Below are 21316 nucleotides of genomic sequence, written 5' to 3' on the forward strand. Positions count from 1 at the left end.
ACTCTAACAACCCCCCCTCCTGACCCCCCCCAGACCTGCCAAATTAATTTACTACAACCCCCCACCCTCCTGACCCCCCCCCCCCAAGACCTGCCAAAAGTCCCTGGTGGTCCCTGGTGGTCCAGGAGTGGTCCAGAAGCGTTCTCCTGGACTTGGGCCGTCGGCTGCCAGTAATCAAAATGGCGCCGACGGCCCTTTGCCCTTACTATGTCACAGGGCTACTGCTGCCATTGGTCGACCCCAGTGACATAGTAAGGGCAAAGGGCCGTCGGCGCCATTTTGATTACTGGCAGCCGACGGCCCAAGTCCAGGAGATTGCTCCCGGACCTCTCCTGGACCCCTGCTGGACCACCAGGGACTTTTGGCAGGTCTTGGGGGGGGGTTGTATTTAATTAATTTGGCAGGTCTCATGGGGGGGTTAGGAGGGTGGGGGGTTGTTAATTAATTTAACGGGTTGGGATGGGGGGGGGGGGGGGGTTTCCCCACAGAAATAGAAATACAAAAGTTTTCTGATCTGGGGAATGGACCGAAATGGCCCTCCCCAGACCCGAAAACAAAATGGGGAGAAAAAAAAATGTTATGCACTCCCCTAATTTGCTCCATAAGATGCACAGACGCCCGGGGACAGAGCCGGTTTAGCACACTTTTTTTTTTTTAAATTTTCCCCCTCTGAATCCTAGATGCATCTTATGGTCAGGTGCATCTTATGGGGCGAAAAATACGGTAATTTCTTTCCCTTTGCACTATGCTTTGTTGACCAGGCCCAGTTTTAATTGGTGAACAAAGCAGTAGCATGGCCATGCCAGGTGGTCAGTAATGGAGACATGACCTGTACATGTCAGCAGCCTATCATGTTGGGGCCATCTGCATGTGGATTGCATAAGCATGACTATCGATAGGGTGTTCTACAATATATCAACTGCTTATGCTATTCCACTCATCAGGAAATTGTTCCTATGAATCTGATTTAGAATTCTGAATACATGGAAGGCAGCAGATCAGTACAGTCAGATTGATTTCAGATAAATTGTTTTGTTTGCATTGCATTATCTTATTAGTTTTATATGTACGTTTTGCTATTTATGTTTATATGTAAACCACTTGACATGTTTTTTTTCTATTACAACTTAAACTTTGCACTAACCAGTTCACATCATTCCTTTCTGCTATTAGTGTTGTTTAGTTATGCAGTTCTATTCTCCAGTGTATATCATGAATAGATACCAGTGGTATAAATCCATTCCACATACAAAGTCCATCAAAAGTAGACAGAGAGAGAACGACAGCTGGCTCCATTTTCTCAGGGCAGGCTGCTCCAGTATTGGTTGTATCCCACTGCATACATGGACTTGTATGCCACTTTTTATGGGGTGATCAATAGGGAAAGAAGAACTAAAAGCCCATGCACGCAATGTGATAAAACCAGGACTGGATTAATGTATCCTGAAAAAATGGAGCCAGTTGGCATTTATGCAGTGCAGGCTAAAAGTCTCTGTGAAAAGAGCAATTTTAAGATGAGATTTAAAGGTGGATAGGAATAAATCAAATGAAAAAAAGGATCAGTAAGTGGGAAGGCATGGGAACTGGAGCAGGGAACACGAGGAAGAAAACAGACTGGGTAGAAACCAGACTAGGGGAGAGTAGGAGAATGTAGATAAGGAGGAATATAAAAAGGAGAGTTTGGTAGATGGAATACCTGGGAACTCTCTGGGTTTCATCTAGATTTTCTGTGTCCCCAGGAGAGTTCTCTGCTTCTCTGGGCTGCTCCCACTCTACAGACAGTGCTGCTCTGTCCTTACAGTGCCATGTAGGCAGTTCCACTGTCTGATCCAGATACCTACCTTCATGAAATAATTTATAATGAACTCAAATGTTATCTGACCAGTACTTCCTATTTTGATAGATTGGAGCTGGTGGAAGAAGATAATGTCTTATTGTCATCATCCACTGATTGCACAGTCCGTCTATGGAGTATGATTGGAGAGTTCATAGGTAAATAATTTAGAAAAATGATTAATAAAGTGCATGATTTATAATTTATACTATTATACCATTGTTATTAAAATACAATGTTTGGCCACCTTGTGGCACTCAGAGTTGCCATATTTGAAATCTTATTTATTTATTTGCTCAACTTGCTATACCACCTAAATCCAAAAATCTACTTATGATACTAAATGAGGTATTCATTCTTCAGATAAAATTCTGGGGTTGCAGTGGTAGCACCAGCTCAGCTCTGCTGTGAAGAAGAAACACTGACTTTATAATATTAATTTGTGGATTGTGATGAATAACCTTCAAGGGAACTGTAGCTTTATACCTTTAGTCAGAAGATGTTACTCTGGTGATTTATGTAAGGAATCTGCTGTTAAACGATTGTCTTTAATGTGTTTCTAATTATCACTGTTTTCATCACCAATTTATATTGGCTTATTGTCTGCCATTCAAGAAAATCTTCTTGTATTGTTGTTGATATTTTGCTCTTCCCAGGGACATTTGGCCAGAGAGAACCTTGGGAAATTTTTACCCCTGCCTCCTGGAAACACCCCATGGTTCCCTTTGAAATTCTAATAGATCCTGAGAGCATGCCTGTCCATCCAGTGCTGGAAGGTGATTCTTCACTTCTACAGATCATCAATGCAGATCAAAAGGATACTTCAGAGGAAAAATCCAGTACAAAGGTTGGTACACTGGTTAAACCAGTGGTTTTCTTTTTATACTTGAACCCCAATGGCCCAATCAGACTTAGCTGGCAAGTCACCCAGCTAACTTTGAATGGTGTAATTAGCTAGTTAAGTTAGGCCTGGATTTATCAAAATGCACTAAATATCACATGTGATAGGAAAATGGGCGTGGTAATAGGCTGTTTCTCACAAAGTGCGCTGTCTTAGCGCTTCGCATAGATATTAGCACAAATTGCGATAACTTTTTCACAAAGATGAGATTTGTGCAATGTTCTCTCAGCCTAACTTGATGGACTCTCTACCTGGGTAACATCAGCTAGATTAAGAGAACATTGCACAAATCTCTTCTTTGGGTGAGTTTCCTCACTCCGAAGGTCATCAAATCTTCACCAGAGTGCACTGTTCTGTTCGTACGTCGCACTCTGAATGTCAAAGTGGCCCCTAACCCCTACACTAATACCTAAACCTCACCTTGAGTAGCTAGGTGGGCCTCATATAGAGGTATAAATACCTACCTAGTATGAGGGCCTTATAGCTAGGTTCTCTCTCCCCTGAAAAAGCTATTTGCAAAAACATCACAAAGTGCGATAAAGCCATATCGCACGGCTTAACGCAAATGAAAAAGATGTAGTTAAAATCCACATTAAAGCTGTGTGATATGGCCAGAAATCCCACCCCAAACTCCTCTCCTTTTCCTAATTTGCATCGCACCATGCATTATGGTGTTTTCGCATGCGTTAATGGTGCTTTTCGCATGCAAAAACGCCTTAACGCATGCGAAAAAGCCATATAGCACTTTGATAAATGACCCCCTTAGTCGGCTAACTCAACTCCCAGTTACACCCCTAACTTCTCTGGCTAAATTCTAGCCGCCTAACTTATTAGGTGGCTAAACTCATCCTCCTCATTAATTAATATTTTCATTTTCGCCTTCCTCTTTTCATATGTATCTAAAGAAAGTTATCTCCCCTGTTTTGACTGACTGGGTAATCTACACTTCTGTTTAAGCTTTTACCTAATTGCCCTTCCTGACTCCTTTTATTTCTCTTGGTAATTCTACCTGTCATTCTCCTTCTGTGGCTGTATTTCATGAATGCTATTTTTTTGCGCTTAATTTTTCACCGATATTTGAGTGAACCATAGTAGCCTCTTCATTATCTTCCCCATGCTAACATGCCTGACAGAATGATTTGTTGCCTCTTTAATACTCCTTTTTATTGCTTTCCATAGTTCCTCTGTATTTCTTCAATCTCCTACTCATGATAAGGTTTCCTTAACATAATTATTCATTTCGTTAAAGTCAGCACTTCTGAAGTGTAGGACCCTTGTTCTAGTATAAGTTGGCTCTGCTCCATTGCTTATATTAAACCACACAGTGCAGTAATCACTGGACAAGATTGTCCACTACCATAATCTCAGTGATATTGTCTCCATTTGCCAATACCTGCTCCAGTATGGCTTCAATACGAGAGGGCTCCTCAACTGGTTGCTGGTCAAACTTCTTGTAAGAATTCTACTATCCTTCTTAGTTATTTTTATTTATTTATTTATTTAAAGTTTTTCTATACCGGCATTCACAATAGATATCGCATCATGTCGGTTTACAATTAACAAGTGGATAGGTAACAAAAAAGGTAGTTGATACAGCAGCTTCTTCAATCTACATTTGGAAGATTTAGGTCCCCCATTAATAGCCCCTTACCTTTGCATGCTATCCTGTAGATCATTTCCATACTGTCTATATCTATCTCTTCACCTCACAATGGCAACTTATAAATTATACTTAGATAAATATTAGACCCCCCTTAAGTCTCTTCAAGATAATCCACAGCAACTCACTTTGCATCATTTTGCCCTTAACATATAAAGCTACACCTCTCCCTTTTTATCTATACTGTCCTATCTGGCAAGAATGTGCAGAGAACATGTTTTTGTTTTTATTTCCATTTTGTTTTATCACTTACTAAATCATTTCAGTGCATGCAAAAACAATCAAAAGAAAACATTATTATTACTGATATTTACTTGATTAAACACTATTCTAAGACAATATAATCATAGTGGTTTACAAATCCTTAAAACATTACAATCAATTAAAAAACCAATATACATACATATTCTAAAAGTAATAAAAAAATAATTATAAAAACAGAAAAGACAAGCTAAATACATATTGACCTCTTAAAAATATCCTCAACCTCTTATGGTCACAGGATGAAGCTCTTAGATCATATGCTTGAGCAAAACATCAAGATTTCAGAGACTTTTGAAATTTAAGATAATTGGTTTCTTTCCTGATTTTCAACAGTATTGCATTCAAGTTGAGGGAGCTTTTTGTCGAATGTGCAGGCACATAAGGGCTTTAATGAGAGGTCAAATACTGTGGATCCCCTTTGAGCAAAACCTTAAAGACTAATCACTTTTTTTGCAGCCGTCCGGCCATCTGGAAGAAGGTATCGTGGCTCCCCTGCCTCCTCCTGCATCCCGGGGAAGATGGATGCCAGCACGGGGGAAAGCGGCCCCTGTGCATGCAATTGGCTGCTCAAGACGTGACGTCACATGCCGTGACGCCAAACGTCGTGACGTCACGTCTTGAGCAGCCAATTGCATGCACAGGGGCCGCTTTCCCCCGTGCTGGCATCCATTTTCCCCGGGAGGCCACGATACCTTCTTCCAGATGGCCGGACGGCTGCAAAAAAAGTAAGTCGCCAGCGGGAGGCAGGAGAGCTCCGATCGGGGGTTGCAAAAAGTAAGTTGCTTCGCCGCTGTCAGTCTCTTCTCCCCTCCTCCCGGAGCAGGGCGCGAAAAGCAGCCTTGCTCCGGGAGGAGGGAAGAAGAGACTGACAGTGAAGCGGCGAAGCAACTTACTTTTTGCTTTTAAGTTTTTTTCGCGTTTTTTTTTGCGCTTCGGGAGGAGGGGAGAGGACTGGAGCTGCCCCGGAGACCGGCACCCATGATCGCGGCCGGGGCAGGTGAGCGGGGGCTGGGGGAAAGCGGCGAAGCGACTTACTTTTTGTTTTTACGTTTTTTTCGCTTTTTTTTGCTTCGGGAGGAGGGGAGAGGTATCTGTCATTTCAAATGACATTTGAAATGACAGATACCAGCGTGGCGTGAAGCGTTAGGCCCGCGCACCCAGGATACTGTATAGGCGCTCTATCCAGTAAAATGGGTTGCGCGGGCCTAAGGCTTCACGGACCCTTCTTAGACGCGGTTTTCATTTGCATAAAATTACTGTTCAGGATCGAGCGGTAGGTGAGCTGCACTGTGCGTGCGGCAACCGCGGGTGCCCTGGGCACTAACGCAGCTCTTCCTACCGCTCGGTACTGGATAGACCTGTATGTAAATTAACCTTTCAAAGTTAATATGTAAATTTATCTTCCTAAATTATTTTTTAAGTTACAATGTTACCATGTAAAATAAGCAGCTTCTGCCTTATTTCTGTTCAGTTACATGTAAACCGATGTGATATCTCGATCGAATATCGGTATATAAAAACAAACAAATAAAAAAATAAAAAAATAAATATTCTTTTAACCAACCTGCAAATGCAGCCAAACAAGAATTAAGGGTAGACCAATAATAACCATTTTTGAATCTATAAATGCCACAAACTGGATATCATCAACATAAAAATATCCACTAAAACCAGATCCTGAATTAAAGTAGCTAAAGGAGCAAGATAAAGATTAAATAAAATCAGCACTAAAATGGAACCCTGAGGGACTCCAGATGACAATGAATGGAAAGCCGATGTGCCATTGTTCCTACTAACTTATAAAGAATGTTTAGTTGCATTTGAATAAAACCATTTAAAAAAATATCCCTCCAATCCCAGTTCTTGCAAGCATCATAATCATAAGCCATGATTGATGGAGTCAAAGGCAGTGCTCATATCCAAAGTAATCAAAAAAGCATCTTTTTCCCGACTCTGCCTTCAACCTGATCTCCTTCATTAACGCCACCAGAGTCGTTTCAGTGTTGCAACCTGTCCTGTAACCAGACCTTTGTTTCCCTGTCATTTTCAAGTGACATCACATCTCCAGAGAATAGCCTGGAGTATCTGCTTCCAAGTCCTAAGTGATTATCATGGAACCATAATTTAGTTATTGCAATCACATCAATGTCCTCTTCTTCCATGACCTGGCTCCTAGACCAATGAATTTATTGGATAGACTTCAACTACTTGTACACATGACCTTCCAAGTGGTTTTCTACCTCCCTCTCTCGTTTCCTGTCTGCTCCTTCCTAGGAATTGCAGAGGACTGTCACTTGACTAGTCCTCTTGCTGTCCCCAAGTCCCAGTTTTCCAATTTCCATTCAGTATTTAAATACCATCCAATTTTACTACTGCTTCAGTATATCCAACTGCTGTTCCCTGTACACACCCAGATCAGACCAGACTCCTGGGTTTTGCCTCCCTTCCAGTAGATGGAGACAGAGAAAGCTTCACAGGCATCACCTCTTAACCTGGTGTGCCGCCTGCATCTCCTCAGTATTTCTCTGTTTACAGTAGATGGAGGTAGTGCAAAACCTGCAGTTCCATACCTGAGCAAAAAAAGAAAAAAAAAAGTTGAGAATTTCCTCCAAAGAGGTTGTCAGGTCCTGGTGGGATCATCAGGCCTGGTAGCAAGTTGCGAACGAGCAGGGATTGGAAACCCCAATTTTGCTCTCTGAGATGCCAGGGGTGACAGCTGATGGTCCAGTTCCCTCTCCTTCAGCGAGGATTGTGGGAAGCCTTTGCAACCATTCTTCAGGAAAGTAGTCCCTTTCTTTCTTTCTTTCTTGTTGGTAAAGTTTAAAAAAAAAAAAATTAAACAAATAAAGAAGCGAGAAACAGGCAAGGCAGTTTGCAGCACTGAAGCGGTTGCCGGTGCTTTTTGGCGCTCACCCCGTCACTGGGAGCAGACTGAGGTAGAGAGTACAAGCCACTTCGGTCCTGCAGTTCCTGATCCTCTTTTTGATAGTGCCGGCGCCTGTAGCTCGATCTCAGCCGCGTGTAAGCTGCTGCTCCGCATGTGGAGAGCAAGGTGTGTGGCTTTCTAAACATGGCTGATGTTCCCATTGCCTCTCCGGTGGGGAGGGCTCGTCACAGGGATCTCTGGTGGCATCCTCCAAGCAGCGTGACCCTGGTAGCTCACCGGCTGCTCAGCAGGGCACGGATGACCCATGCTCATTAAGCGTGGGAATGGTGGCCATCTTGAAAACTTTTGCGGCTGCTGAAGAGAGAGTGGCAGGGGACGGGGATCTCCTGCCAGCTCTGTCGCTGGCGGATTCAAGCCCAGAGGAGGCCCAGGAGGCCTTAGAGGGGCATCCAAGGTGGACCCTGATCCCCTGGGAGGGAATTTGTGAGGTCCTACTCAATTTTCCCCAGATTTTATTCTTTTATTGCATGAGGCTTATATGGCCAGTAGAGGCAAGAGGATTTGCTCTCCCAGGGGCAGGGCTCCTGGGAGAGCAGGGCTCCTGGGGGCCCACCCACAAAGTTGCCCAGGTTGTCAGAGATGCCGGGGGCTAAAGGATTCGTATATTCAGAGGTCCAGTGGCGCAGATGGCTGCAGATAACCTTTCCTCTGAAGAGTCCAACCAGGGGCTTCCTTCGGGGGATGTTCCTTTCAGTGACCCTCCTCCCAACAGTGGCCCGGATCAGGAGGAGAAGTCAGGGAAGATTCCCCCTATGGAAGGGGATGATCTGAAGGTCATTCGCCTGTTTCAGAGAGAGGAGCTGGGTTCTCTGATCCTGCATGTCCTGGCAGAGCTGGGAATAGCGATCCCACAGGAGGAGCCGAGCCAGGACCATAGCTGGTTTGAGAGGCCCAGCCAGGACTTTTCCTTTCCATAGAATGATTAAGCAGTTGATGGTCAGGGAGTGGGACACTTCGGAGACTGGTCTTAAGGTTACCAGAGCTATGGATAAGCTTTATCCCTTGCTTGAGGAGACCCTGGAGCTCTTGAAAGTGCTGAAGGTGGATGCTTTCTGTGTTGGCAGTCACCAAAAGAATCACCATTTCAGTAGCTGAGGTGGCAGCTCTGAAGGATCTGCAGGACAGGAAGCTTGAGGTGTACCTCAAAAATATTTTTTAAGTCTCTGTTCTGGGCATCCGTGCTTCAGTGTGCAGCAGTGTTATGCTTGGGGCAAGCCTGACATGGGTGCAACAGCTACAGCGTGCCAGGGATCTCTCACCCCAGGAATCAGAACAAGTGGAGTACTTAGAAGCAACGGTAGCTTATGATGCTGACACCTTATATGATCTTATTCGCACCTCTTCTAGGACAATGGTCTCTGTGGTATCAGCTAGAAGATTCTTGTGGTTACAGAACTGGTCAGTGGACATATCATCAAAGACTCAGCTTGGAGCACTTCCTTTTAAGGTCAAACTCCTTTATGAAGAGGATTTGGAGTAGTTGATAAAGCAGCTCGGAGATAATAAGGTGCACAAGCTACTGGAAGACAAGCCTAAAGGGTCAAAAGGTTTTATGCAGGTTCGCTCTTACTTTTGAGGCCAATGGTATTTCCATCAGCGCAGGGCTCTGTGCGCAGGCCAGAGGCAGGCCTCGGAGAGATTTCAGTCCTGGTCCCAGTCCTTTCGTGGATGCAGAGCGATCCAAGAAGGCTCTGGCCAAGGGCCTAGCAGAGCCAAATCTGCACAATGAAGCAAGGCTGGCCCACTCCTTAGTCCCAGCCATCGGGGGTCGGTTAACTCTTTTTTATGAGGAGTGGGTCAAGATCACATCAGACCAGTGGGTTCTAAGCGTGATAGAACAAGGCTACACTTTAGAATTTGCTTGGCTGCTAAGAAGCCTATTCATGGTATCCCCTCGTGCTTCTCCAGCAAAGAAACTTATCATTCAACAGACCATCTAAAGGCTAAGAATTCTGAGGGCCATCGTTACCATCCCCCAGGAGGAGAGGAGGATGGGAAGGTACTCCATTTATTTTGTGGTGCTGAAGAAGGAAGGGACATTTCATCCAATCCTAGACTTGAAGAAGGTAAACGCGGCCTTCAAGGTCCCCCGTTTCAGGATGGAGACTGTCAGGTCTGTCATAACGGTGGTGTGAAGTGGAGAGTTTGGCTTTCCTGCATCTTACAGAGGCATATTTGCACATTGGGATTCGCTGGGATCATCAGAGATACCTCAGGTTCATGATCCTCCGGAAGCATTTTCAGTTTTGTGCTCTCCCGTTTGGTCTAGCCACTGCTCAGAGGACTTTTACCAAGGTAATGGTGGTGGTAGCGGCAGCCCTCAGAAAGGCTGGGTTACTGGTGCATCCATATCTGGACGATTGGCTCATTCGAGTGAAGTTGGAGGGCTTTGCAGAAAGGCGGTGGAAGTGGTATTACACAGCTTGAGATCCTTGGATTGGATTGTGAACCTGTCCAAGATCCACCTTTCGCCTTCACAGGTTCTGAATTTCTTGGGCACGTGATTTGATACCCTTGTGGGCAAGGTCTTTCTCATGGAGGAGCGAATTCTCAAGCTACAAGCGTTGGAGACCCGCGTGCCCAGGGTCTGGGATTACTTGCAGGTCCTCAGTTCCATGGCCTTGACCTTGGAGCTGGTCACGTGGCTGTTTTCTCATATGAGACCTCTACAGAAAGCATTGCTATCCCAGTGGAATCCTATTTCAGAGCAGTTTCATCTTCCATTACTGCTTACAGAGTTCACCAGGTCCAGTCTTTTGCGGTGGCTTGCTCGGGACAACTTGTGCCGCGGGGTGGACCTTGAGGTGTATCAATGGATGGTAGTGACTACCGACGCCAGTCTTGCTGGTTGGGGGCCTGTGTCTAAATCCCAGTTGGTGCAGGGTCAATGGTTGCCGGAGGAAGCTACCTGGTCCATCAATTGCCTAGAGACGAAGGCGGTGCAACTGGCTCTGGAGAAGTTTCTTCCCCTGTTGCAGAACCATGCAGTCAGAGTTCTGTCAGACAATGCGACGACTGTGGCTTACATCAACCACCAGGGAGGTACCAAGAATTGAGAGGTTGCTTTGGAACCGGAGATGCTGATGTCCTGGGCAGAGCAGCATCTGGCCTTGATAGTTGCTTTGCACATAGCGAGGTCCGACAAAGTGCAAGCGGATTTTCTCAGCCAACAACAAATGGATCCAGGAGAATGGGAGCTTTTGGAGGAAGCAATGTCCCTCATTTCTCACAGATGATGTATGCCTCATATGGACCAGATGGCATCCCCAAGGAATGCCAAGGCACCGTGTTTCTTCAGTCGCAGAAGGAACATGGAGCAGAAGAGGGTCGATGCCCTAGTGCTGTCTTGGCCGCACAATGTTCTGATTTATGTGTTTCCTCCATGGCCTCTGGTGGGCAAGGTCCTTAGAAAAATAGAGGTCCACCCAGGGAGGTGATTGTAATGATTCCGGAGTGGCCACGAAGGCCTTGGTTTGCGGATCTGGTCAATCTAGCAGTGGATGGCCCCCTGAGGCTGGACCATCTACAGAATCTTCTATGGCAGGGCCCTATATTTTCAGATCAAGCGGATTGCTTTTGTCTAGTGGCTTGGCTTTTGAAAGGAGGTAATTAAGGAAGAAAAGATATCCAGAGGATGTTATTTCTACTCTGCAGCAAGCTCGAAAGACCTTTACTTCCTTGGCATATGTCCGGGTTTGGAAAGTCTTCGAGTCTTGGTGTATGGATCAGGGGGTTAATCCTCGGCAAGTTTCAGTGGCGCAGAGAGGTCTATCAAAAGGTTTGTCCTTTAATTCCCTCAGAGTGCAGGTGTAGGCCTTGGGCTGCTTGTGGGGCAAGGTGCATGGAGAATGTCTGGCTGTGCATCTGGATTGGTACATTTCCTCCATGGTGTGAAGCATTTGCACCCATCTGTTCATAAGGTGTGTCCTTCCTGGAGCCTTAACTTGGTCATCAAGGGCCTGTGCGAAGCTCTGTTTGAGCCTCTTAAGAGAGCCACCTTGAAAGATCTGATTCTGAAGGTGGTTTTCTTGGTGGCCATTTGTTCAGCTAGGAGGGTGTCTGAACTTCAAGCCCTGTCATGCAGGGAACCCTTTTTGCGGATTTCAGACTATGGAGTTTCCCTGAGGACAGTTCTGTCTTTTCTGCCGAAAGTAGTTTCAGTGTTCCACTTAAGTCAGGCAGTGAAGCTTCCAGCTTTTCCAAATCTAGAGATTGATACGCCTCATGCCAAGGAATTAAGACGTTTGGATGTCAGAAAGGCTTTGTTGCAGTATCTAGAGGTCACTAACAGTTTCAGGCTGTCAGATCACCTTTTTGAGCTATGGAGTGGTGCAAAAAAGGGTCAGAAGGCATCAAAGACCACAATAGCGTGTTGGTTGAAAGAAGCTGTTGGTTCCACATATATCTGTTGTGGTCCTCCCATGCAAGAGGGATTAAGGGCTCATTCTACCCAGGTGGCCTCCTGGGCAGAATGCAAAATAGTTTCACCACAAGAGATTTGTAGGGCAGCTACTTGGAAGTCTTTTCATACATTTGCCAAACAGGCCCCAGACATCGGCAATTTTGGTGAAAGTGTTCTTCGAGCAGGACTCTCATAGGTCCCACCACAGTTAGGGAAGCTTTGGTGCATCCCAGGATTCTGGACTGATCTGGGTATATACAGGGAAAGGAAAATTGGTTTCTACCTGCTAATTTTTGTTCCTGTAGTACCACAGATCAGTCCAGAGTCCTGCCCGGTAGTGGAGAGGGGTTTAGAGAGTCCGTTCGATCTGTCTACTTTAATAATTCTACTTAATTCTGAAGAATGGCACAAGTTTCTCATTAGTCCTTTTGCAAAAGGTTATAAATTTACTAGCAAATTTCTTTGTCCTCTGCTCGTTTTGGGGGATACAGTAGAGTTAATTGGTTGAATGTTTGGGTACTGATTAGTACTGAGGAGATGCAGGTGGCACACTGGTGATACCTGTAAAACTTTCTCTGTTTCCATCTACTGGAAGGGAGGCAAAACCCAGAAGTCTGGACTGATCTGTGGTACCACAGGAATGAAAACTAGCAGGTAAGAACCAATTTTCCTATAGAGGACTCCGTACCCCTTCCCATGCCCATGACTTTATTACAGTTTTTATGTGTCCTGTTTATCTGTGAGCAGGGGTGACTCAAGGCAATTTGCTGCTTGAGGTGAGGGATGAGATGGAGCTCCCTCCTCCACTTCCCCCTTGCACAGTACAAGCCCTTTTGGTGATTTCAAATACTTTGGAAGGGAGAAAGAAGGGGTGAGAGTTCCCAGAGGAGTAACAGAGTGTCACCGATAATGTTTACAGAAAGCTAACAACCCAGCCACACTCTCAGGACCCCTTAGACCTGCCTCACACCTTTTCCCAGCGTTTTCCCCTGGAGAAGTGGGAGATGGGTGAAATGGGGGGGGGGGGGGGGGCACTGTCTTCAGGCCAGTGCAAGGGTATTAGGCAGCCTAAGTGAATTTTACAGCCTTGTGCCCACCCCCACCTGCCCTCACCACACAAAATTAAAAATTATTTATAATAACCAATTTTACATGAAAAAGTACATTGAAACTATAGTCTTCTGAGGTAAAAATATCACAACCCTGCAACAACAAAAAACAAACAAAAAAACCCTCACTTGGAATGCATATGGTATTAGACCTATTATAATGCATCTTGGGTGTGGGCATTGCCCTCAGAAAGTCCAGAGTAAACTTAATTATAATTACAATATAGTAAACCATCCATACTAAAAAAGTACTAACTGCAAGCACTCAAACAGTAAAGCCCTGTATCTATGAAAAGCCAAAACTACAAATATTACACCAGGCCCTAAACACCAATATACCTCTTCCGCACTAGTAGAATATCCCACCTCATGCAAAAGATAGACCCTCATCAAATACAGAATAAAGAGATCATAAAGTATGAACAGAAAAATGAAGACAAAAACTGAACTGAAAACCACAACAGGCCAGATTGTATGGAGTGCAACAATGGAAAAACAAATACCATTCCTCAAAATAATAAAATCAAGGAGAATAAAGCAATCATTAAAAACATGCTAATAAAAAAAAATTTTCAAAACAGCTGATGAATGAATAGAATAACAGGCACGTCATTTTGCTGTGCCATCGCAGAGCTCTTCTTCTGGCCTAGGGGGCTGAGAACTCCACCATGGACATGTCGTTAAATATGTGTTTGGTGGCAAGGTGAGGAGGCCATCAGGGGAGCATTTGGGAGGGACGTTTTGAAGCTTTAAAATTTTGATGCCTGAAGAGGCTGCCTCACCCTGCCTCATTATAGAGCTTTTATCACCCTGCCTGTGAGCTTTTATCACTATCCCCCCTTCTCACTAGGTTGGCAAGTCTATGAACAAAGATACCCTTTTTGTTTCTTGGCAGAGATTTCCATCGCTTCTCAGCAGATGATCTTCATTGATCTTAGCTAGAGACCTGGAAGTTATTGTTTGTACTTTCAGTATTTTTCAAGTGCAAAGTCTGAGCCAGGAACTGAAGATAGCCCACGGAGTTAACACCTTATTATTGAACCCACCAGGAACATGAAACATTTTGGACACTGACCAAACCTGTTAACATTATATAAATATATCTAAATATGTGTGTGTGTATGTGTATATATATATATATATATAGAGAGAGAGAGAGAGAGAGAGAGAGAGAGGTGTGTATGTGTTTTGAGTGTATGAGTCATCATTCATTGTTAATTCAGTATATACTGATGTTTCATTTCTGAAATATCAGGCAAATAATATTGACTTTTTCTGCTCTACATTTATGGACTAGGAGATAACACAAGGGCTGTCTGAAATGTCAGCTACAAGCTGCAGTTGCCCAAATATTTAACTGTTCTTACTTCATCCAATCAAGCATTTCCTTCACAGGCCTTTTCAGAAGGATAGGGTCTTCAAATTGTACTCTAATGGATAAACCTTGAAGAAGTTTATTAATTTTATATAACATTATCTGTATATTTACAGACTTTTCCATTCTTAACCTCAATGAAAGTGATAAACCTGAGCGAATATAGTCCCAGTGGCTTGCACTATTATCTTCTCACTAGGGACTTTAGTGAAAGGGATTCCTCAGCCTTGTACTATTACCTCATCCCTACCTCCTCACCAAGAGACTACAGAAAGGGTTCCTCAGCCTGCACCATTATATTCTCAATGGAATTCTGAGAATGGATTTCCCCATCCTGGTGCAGTTGCTTTATCTAACTCAGAAAAAGGGGATGCCCACAGCCCAGTGCCATTATTGCCTCATGAATGGGCCTCAGGTAAAGACCAGCAAAGTCACTACCTCAGTACTGGGCTTTAGGCAAGAATTTGCACAGCCTTGGTTGCTACCACCACCTTTGTGGGTGAGTTTCCCTGTGGAGCAGGTGAATGCAATATTATTATCCAGACGTCTGACACACGGATAAGGTCAATCCCATGGTTACACATTTCCTTTCCCAGGTTCTTGCCAGTTAAGGTTTGTCCACATGGAGGTTAAAGAACTGGACAAAGGTCGAACAGTAAGTGCTGTAGCAGGAGTTTCAACCTACCATGCTGTTTTTACACTTCTGTTCTCTGTATTCTGTATGCGCACAAATATACTTTTTCATTTAATAAAGCGGCATTCCAGTGATGCCTGGCACTGTGTCTAGCAGCTCTGAAGGCAGAAAGTATGGAAGCACAAATTATATTGGTGTTTGAATTACATAGGCTTTGCTGCTAGGGATAGATACCTGTGCTTTGCAAGATTTATTAATTTAAAATATTTATAACCCACAAGCCCTAAATAGATGCTCCTTGCAAGGTACAATAAAACATACATTAAATGGATGAGAGAGAAAAACAGGTGTTATTTTTTATTATTTATTAATTTTTTAGATTCTGCCTTTCAGACATTTCAAAGCAGACTACATTCAGTTGTTTTGAAAAAATAAACACCACTGCAACCAAAAGCATAGCAAACACCTCTATCTTTGCCACTCTGTTTAGCAGTGCAACACCTTCTCACGTGCAATTGTTGTTTTCAGGTGGAAATGAACTGTAGTCCGAGAGTACCGGAAATCATTGTCACCGATTCAGACATCAAAGAAGAAATCAGGAAGCAGCGGTATGCTCGTGTTTTAGGTAGAAGGTAAGCCTGATGAAGGGCAGGCGTTGGGAAGAAGGTATCACAGCCGTTTTTAGAAATGTTGTCCCCCATGACATGAAAGTACCTTAAAGTCCCACAAGGCACTTGTGACAATGCTGTGCACTACCATAAAGCTGATATGGTGTGGACGCCCAGGTCAGGAGTTTGGATCCCCAAGTTAGCTGGGGATGTTGCGGAGGCACAGCTGTTGGGGGAAAGGAGTCCTACTGGCGACACCAAGTGCCCAAATATAGGACCCAGGATTGCAAGGTTTTGGAAAGAGTCCAAGCGCTTTGCCCCCAAACAAGGACTGTCACTGCAATGACTGTGTGAGGATGGCTGAGCAAAATCTTGTGGGCTGGAGCAGGAAGCATGCGGACTCCAGCCTTTTCTTATGCAGTTTCAATTTTTATTAACATAAAGTCAGCAAATAACATACTAGTAGACTGCCTACCTTTGCAGTGTACTCACTACACAAACTTGCAGCTCCTGGAGATGCTGGGCCTCCTGAACCCAGCTGGGCTTAAACTCTTACTCCCCACCCAGCAGGGTCCCACCCACAGAGCGCGCTCTCTCTTTCTCTGTAGGATTTAAGGTGGACCAAGCTCAGGGGTAGATTTTCAAAGGGTTACACACGTAACTCCGAAAACCTGCTCCTGCGCGCGCGCTGAGCCTATTTTTCATAGGCTCGGCGGCGCACGCAAGCCCCAGGACGCGCGTATGTCCCGGGGCTTTGGAAAAGGGGCAGGAAGGGGGCAGGGGTGTGGCGCCGGTCCGGGGGCAGGACAGAGGCCTCCGGCACAGAGGCTATGCCGGGGGATGGCATGCCGGCAGTTGGCCGGTGCGCGCAAGATACACCTGCCACAGGCAGGCGTAAAAAGTGAAACAAGGTAGGGGGGATTTAGGTAGGGCTGGGGGATGGGTTAGATAGGGGAAAGTGGGGGGGAGCGGAAGAAAGGTTCCCTCCGAGGCCGCTCTGATTTCGGAGCGGCCTCGGAGGGAACGGGGAAAGCCATCGGGGCTCCCCTAGGGCTCGGCGCGTGCATGGTGCACCCCTTGCGCTCACTGACCCCGGATGTGCGCACATGTTATAAAATCGGGTGTACGTTTGTGCGCGCCGGGTAGTGCACACCAATGTACCCCATGAGCGCTTCTTTAAAAATCTACCCCTAAATGTCTAGTCCTGCGCAGGTCAAGGAGGGAAAATAGGGTCACTGGACTGAAGTAAGTTGAGAGGGGATATGAAATGGGAAACCCCATACTCCCAGATTCCTGTTCTGGTTCTGACTGAGCTGGAGGCCCAAAGGAGCCACAAAGAATAACATTATAAAGGTAGAGATTGAATGGAAGTGAGAATTGAAAATGTAAAAAGAAAAAAGTGAAGAGTAGAAACCTACCTTTCATAGCCCTGATATTTGAGGGCTATGAAAGGTAGGTTTATGCTTAAGGGGACTAAGTTATAGTTTGTGGAGCTGGCATATGGCACTATATATATATATATATATATATATATATATATATATATATATATAAATAAAAATAATTAAGTAGAAGAGGAAATACACTCAATAGTTTGGTAAGTTCAGTTTATAATTTTAGGTCTAGAAAAATGTGAATCCAAATCCACAGCACAAAATGAAAATGGCTGTTTATCTTGAGGGAAGGAGAAAAAGTTAAACAGTACAGGCCTTATCCAGTTTGTTAAAATCCTCAAAAGATCATGGTTTGTAATACATATCATTATTGCTTGTCAGAGGAGGCCAGGAGGTGGTGGAATTCAGTATTTATTTCCAGATCCAAATAGTCATGCACACCTGAGTGCTTGCATATTCCAGAAAGGTGGCTCCATTAGTTCTGTGGAGAACTTCTGGTTATACTCTATAAAATAGGTCCACACATCCATACTTGACCTGAGTTTAGGATAGACTGTAGCTTTCTCATTCCTAGGTAGAGGTGAGAGCATGGGGCCAGTGATGTTCACATCAATATTTGCCTTTCCTGTCCTATCTCAGAGGTCAGATGTGTTGCCTTTCTCCCGCTCTTGGGGATGTCACACTGTCACATCATCTCCAGCTCAGTCTTCTGCCTTCCCCTCTGTCAAATTCACCCTTTTCCTTTCATTTTGCCAATCCATCTTCCCTTTAACTTTTGCTTTCTTCTTACTTCTCTCCATCCTTTACCTGTCATCTCTCACACTTCATTTCCCACCTTTCCAGGTCCCCACTATCTTACCAAACTATCATACCTCTATTGCTCACCATCACCTTCTTTTACCCTATCTATCTTTTCCATCCCCTCCACCTTCCATTCTCCTATTTCTCCAGCTCTGTGCCACTTCTGATGAATTCAGTCATACAATTCTTTCCCATCTCTTACTAATTAGTTTCCCCTCACCTCCAGCATCACTCTTAGGGCCTGCTTGACAGGATTAACTCTACTAAACACAGCACCTGTTTCTCAGTTTGAAAACTTGTGTTCTACAATGCACCTTTTGGCCAAGATTCTTTTAACCCCTTGGAGAAGCTGAATACTTTCTCAGTTTTCAGCATCCACATATACATGTTGCCTCTAGCTAGGGAGGCAATGGAAACTTGGAAGAATAAATGGGAAGGACAATGCCAAGAGGATGCACAGTACCTTACCTCAGATATCCTCTTCCCCAGCCATCTCTTCCCTAGGATATGTGGGTAGGGGAGGCAGGCACATTACCAGTTAAAGAAAAATACATTTTTCTTTAACTGGATAGCTCTGAACACTAATGTAGGAAATAGCAGGATATAAGCATTATAAAATAAATAATCAAGTCATATACAACTTCTACAACTCATGATATTTAAGAAATTGCTCGTTCAACTATTTCTGAAGATAAAATGACCAGTTTTGTGTTTTCTTTTGTAGGTGGCAGCATGAGAGATATAAGAATTTAAATAAACCACCCAACCATGGAGGTCCAAGCACTTTTCATAAACTCAAGTATTTTGAAATTGTCAACGATCGAATTACCTGTCAAAAGCCAGATATGTCTGCTTTTGGTATAGACCCTTTTATGGAAAATTATTATAAGAACAAAAATGCAATAGCTCCTAAACAGAAATGAAATTGCCATATTCTGGATGCTTGAATAACACCTTGTGAGGTCTTTAACTATGACATCAATGCAGTTCTGTTCACTTTTCCCCAACTTTCTTTATAAGAACATAAGAAATTGCTATGCTGGGTCAGACCAAGGGTCCATCAAGCCCAGCATCCTGTTTCCAACAGAGGCCAAAACCAGGCCACAGGTTCTTGTGGCCTGGTAATTGCCAACCAAAGTTGTAACATGAAACATAGCAGATGGCAGATAAGGCGCAAATGGCCCACTCTTCTTTTTCTCTGGTTCGCTATCAGTTCAGGTAGATGAGCATATAAATTCCCAAACCTAAACCAACTACTGCCCCCATGTCTTGTGCCCAAACTCAACTCTGTTCCTGCTACCACCCTGTCTATTTGGCTCTAGCATGTTCAAACTCTGCCACACTACCACCTCTCCTGTTGAGCCACTCCAGAAATTCCTTTATCACCAGCAAAGTACCTACTTATGTTTTTTCTGAAACTGATATATAGTAGCTGAAGACAAAGGCAGATAAAGACCAATTGGCTCATCATACTCTAAGGATATATCCCAGTTATTAGTCAAAGATCTTTGATCATCTGCAGATATTTCTCCTAAGCAAGTCAATATTTGTCATCTTGCCTTTTTTTTTTGTTAATAGTTTCATACTTAAACCAACACCAGGACTGCCTCCAATGTTTTATGCTCAAGCTCTGTAATAATCCAATCGCTACTAAAACTAGTGAGGCTATTATCCAAATATCAGTACATGATGATTTCCTCTAGGCTGGATCGTTATTATGGTAGCAATAAAAGTCATAGGCTCCATTTTGTATTATCTTAAAACTGCCTTTTCATTGTTTATTCTCTTAACCAAATTGTTAAGAGAGCAGTTTCAGCACAGATCTCTGTGAGACTTCACTTTTTAAACTGACCATTTAGTCCTAAGCCTTTTGATGCCTGTCTTTTAACCACGAGAGACAGGGATATCATACCACTCCTTTCCAAAGGGGACAGGCTGACCCAGTATTAGGTTATATCTCCATGACCCATAGTGTTCATGGAGATATAACCCTGCTGTCCATGCATGTTATGGGGTAAAACCATAACTAGATGAGCCTTTCCCATTTGACTTGGGACTATATAAGGTCACCCTAATGAGAGAGTTTTTATCCCATGACAACTTAATCAACTGAATCCCTCTCATTGACAGGTATTTTGGCACACTCAGAGAACTCTGATAGATAAGTGAGATATGTTGGGAAAAGACCAATATGGCTTCTGTAAGAGGAAATCCTATCATATACAATATATACCCTACATAACCAATGGATCTATTATTTATTATAGATGCTACCAATAAACTGGTCTGTTGTCTTCACTACTGGAGTCTCTATTTTACATTAAGACAAGCATTTAAATTGCATATTCTTCCAACAATATGTTAGCTACTGTGGGGCCAGTTTCATGTGTAATTTTATTCTGAATTATTTGGCACATGCGGTCTAGGCCTGTTGATTTGCTACAGCCTACATTTTTCAATTTGTTCCAGATTTTCCTGTTACCGCAGAGCGAGGACCTCTGCTTTATCCCCTAAAAAGTATGATTGTTAATTAGGTAATCCCCAACTTCAATAGTAAGGACAGATTCAAGGAATTCATTCAGCTTTTCTGTAGCCAGAATTCCTTCCTTTGTGGTACCTTAGATCCTGATCATGTAACTGCCCTGACTCTCTTGCAGGCTTTCTACACCCAAATGTGCTATGTAGCTGTGCTTTGATTTCTTTAGAGGCTGATCTTCACTCATTTTTTAAGCTTGCCTTTTCAGTTTAACTTTGTCTCTCTCATTTGAGCACAGTTTCCAGTTTTTAGATAGTATATTGAAACAAATTCCATATTGCATGCAGGCAGCCATTGTATTTTGGTGGAGGCATCTATTTCTTTTGAATCAGCTTTGCTGATTTAGTATCTCTCCCCCCCCATGAAGCAGCCTCCCCTCCTCTTTCTAGCTCCAGGTTCAGTTGAAACCAGCTTCAGAAAGGGGTGTCTCCTCATAAGCCTTCATTCACAAGTGCTGAGGGATTTTGTTTTCTCTTTTGGAAGTTAAATATTCTTATTGTGGATTTCTCTGTTCTGCTCAGGGTAACATCACAGTTGCTTCAAACCATATTTCATTGTACAAACTGAGGATAAGTTGATCACGTTTTAAATATTGACTGTACCTCTTTGTTAGGATGTTGCCTACTTTTGACACTTTTTAAAATTTCCTAACCCTTTCTCCCTAGGTTGCTCAGATAAGTCCTAAATTTCATTTACCTGGCTGCTTTGACTATAGGCAGTATGACAGTGTGAATCAGGATTGCTGACAACTGCACACATGAGTAAGATTTCCTGTTAGCCAAGATGGAACAAACTAATTGTAAGCCAGTCAAAAATACGTCTTTCACACCACAGTGCCCCCTTTGTTAGCT

The 21316-nt window shown here is 43.8% G+C and overlaps 1 protein-coding gene across 3 annotated transcripts in view; it reads left to right on the forward strand.

Moving 5' to 3' along the window:
- The window catches only part of LOC115092110 (WD repeat-containing protein 64-like), a 131492-nt gene extending 111265 nt beyond the window's left edge, over window positions 1-20227 (forward strand). For all 3 annotated transcript variants that reach the window (XM_029602647.1, XM_029602648.1, XM_029602649.1), the window contains 4 exons: window positions 1904-1992; window positions 2491-2681; window positions 15655-15758; window positions 18654-20227. In XM_029602647.1, coding sequence (XP_029458507.1) covers window positions 1904-1992; window positions 2491-2681; window positions 15655-15758; window positions 18654-18852 — 583 coding nt within the window. In that variant the 3' untranslated portion in view covers window positions 18853-20227. The remainder of the gene's footprint in view (window positions 1-1903; window positions 1993-2490; window positions 2682-15654; window positions 15759-18653) is intronic.
- Window positions 20228-21316: the final 1089 nt, after the last annotated feature.

Source organism: Rhinatrema bivittatum, chromosome 5 (assembly GCF_901001135.1).
Source record: "Rhinatrema bivittatum chromosome 5, aRhiBiv1.1, whole genome shotgun sequence".
Classification (NCBI taxonomy): domain Eukaryota; kingdom Metazoa; phylum Chordata; class Amphibia; order Gymnophiona; family Rhinatrematidae; genus Rhinatrema; species Rhinatrema bivittatum.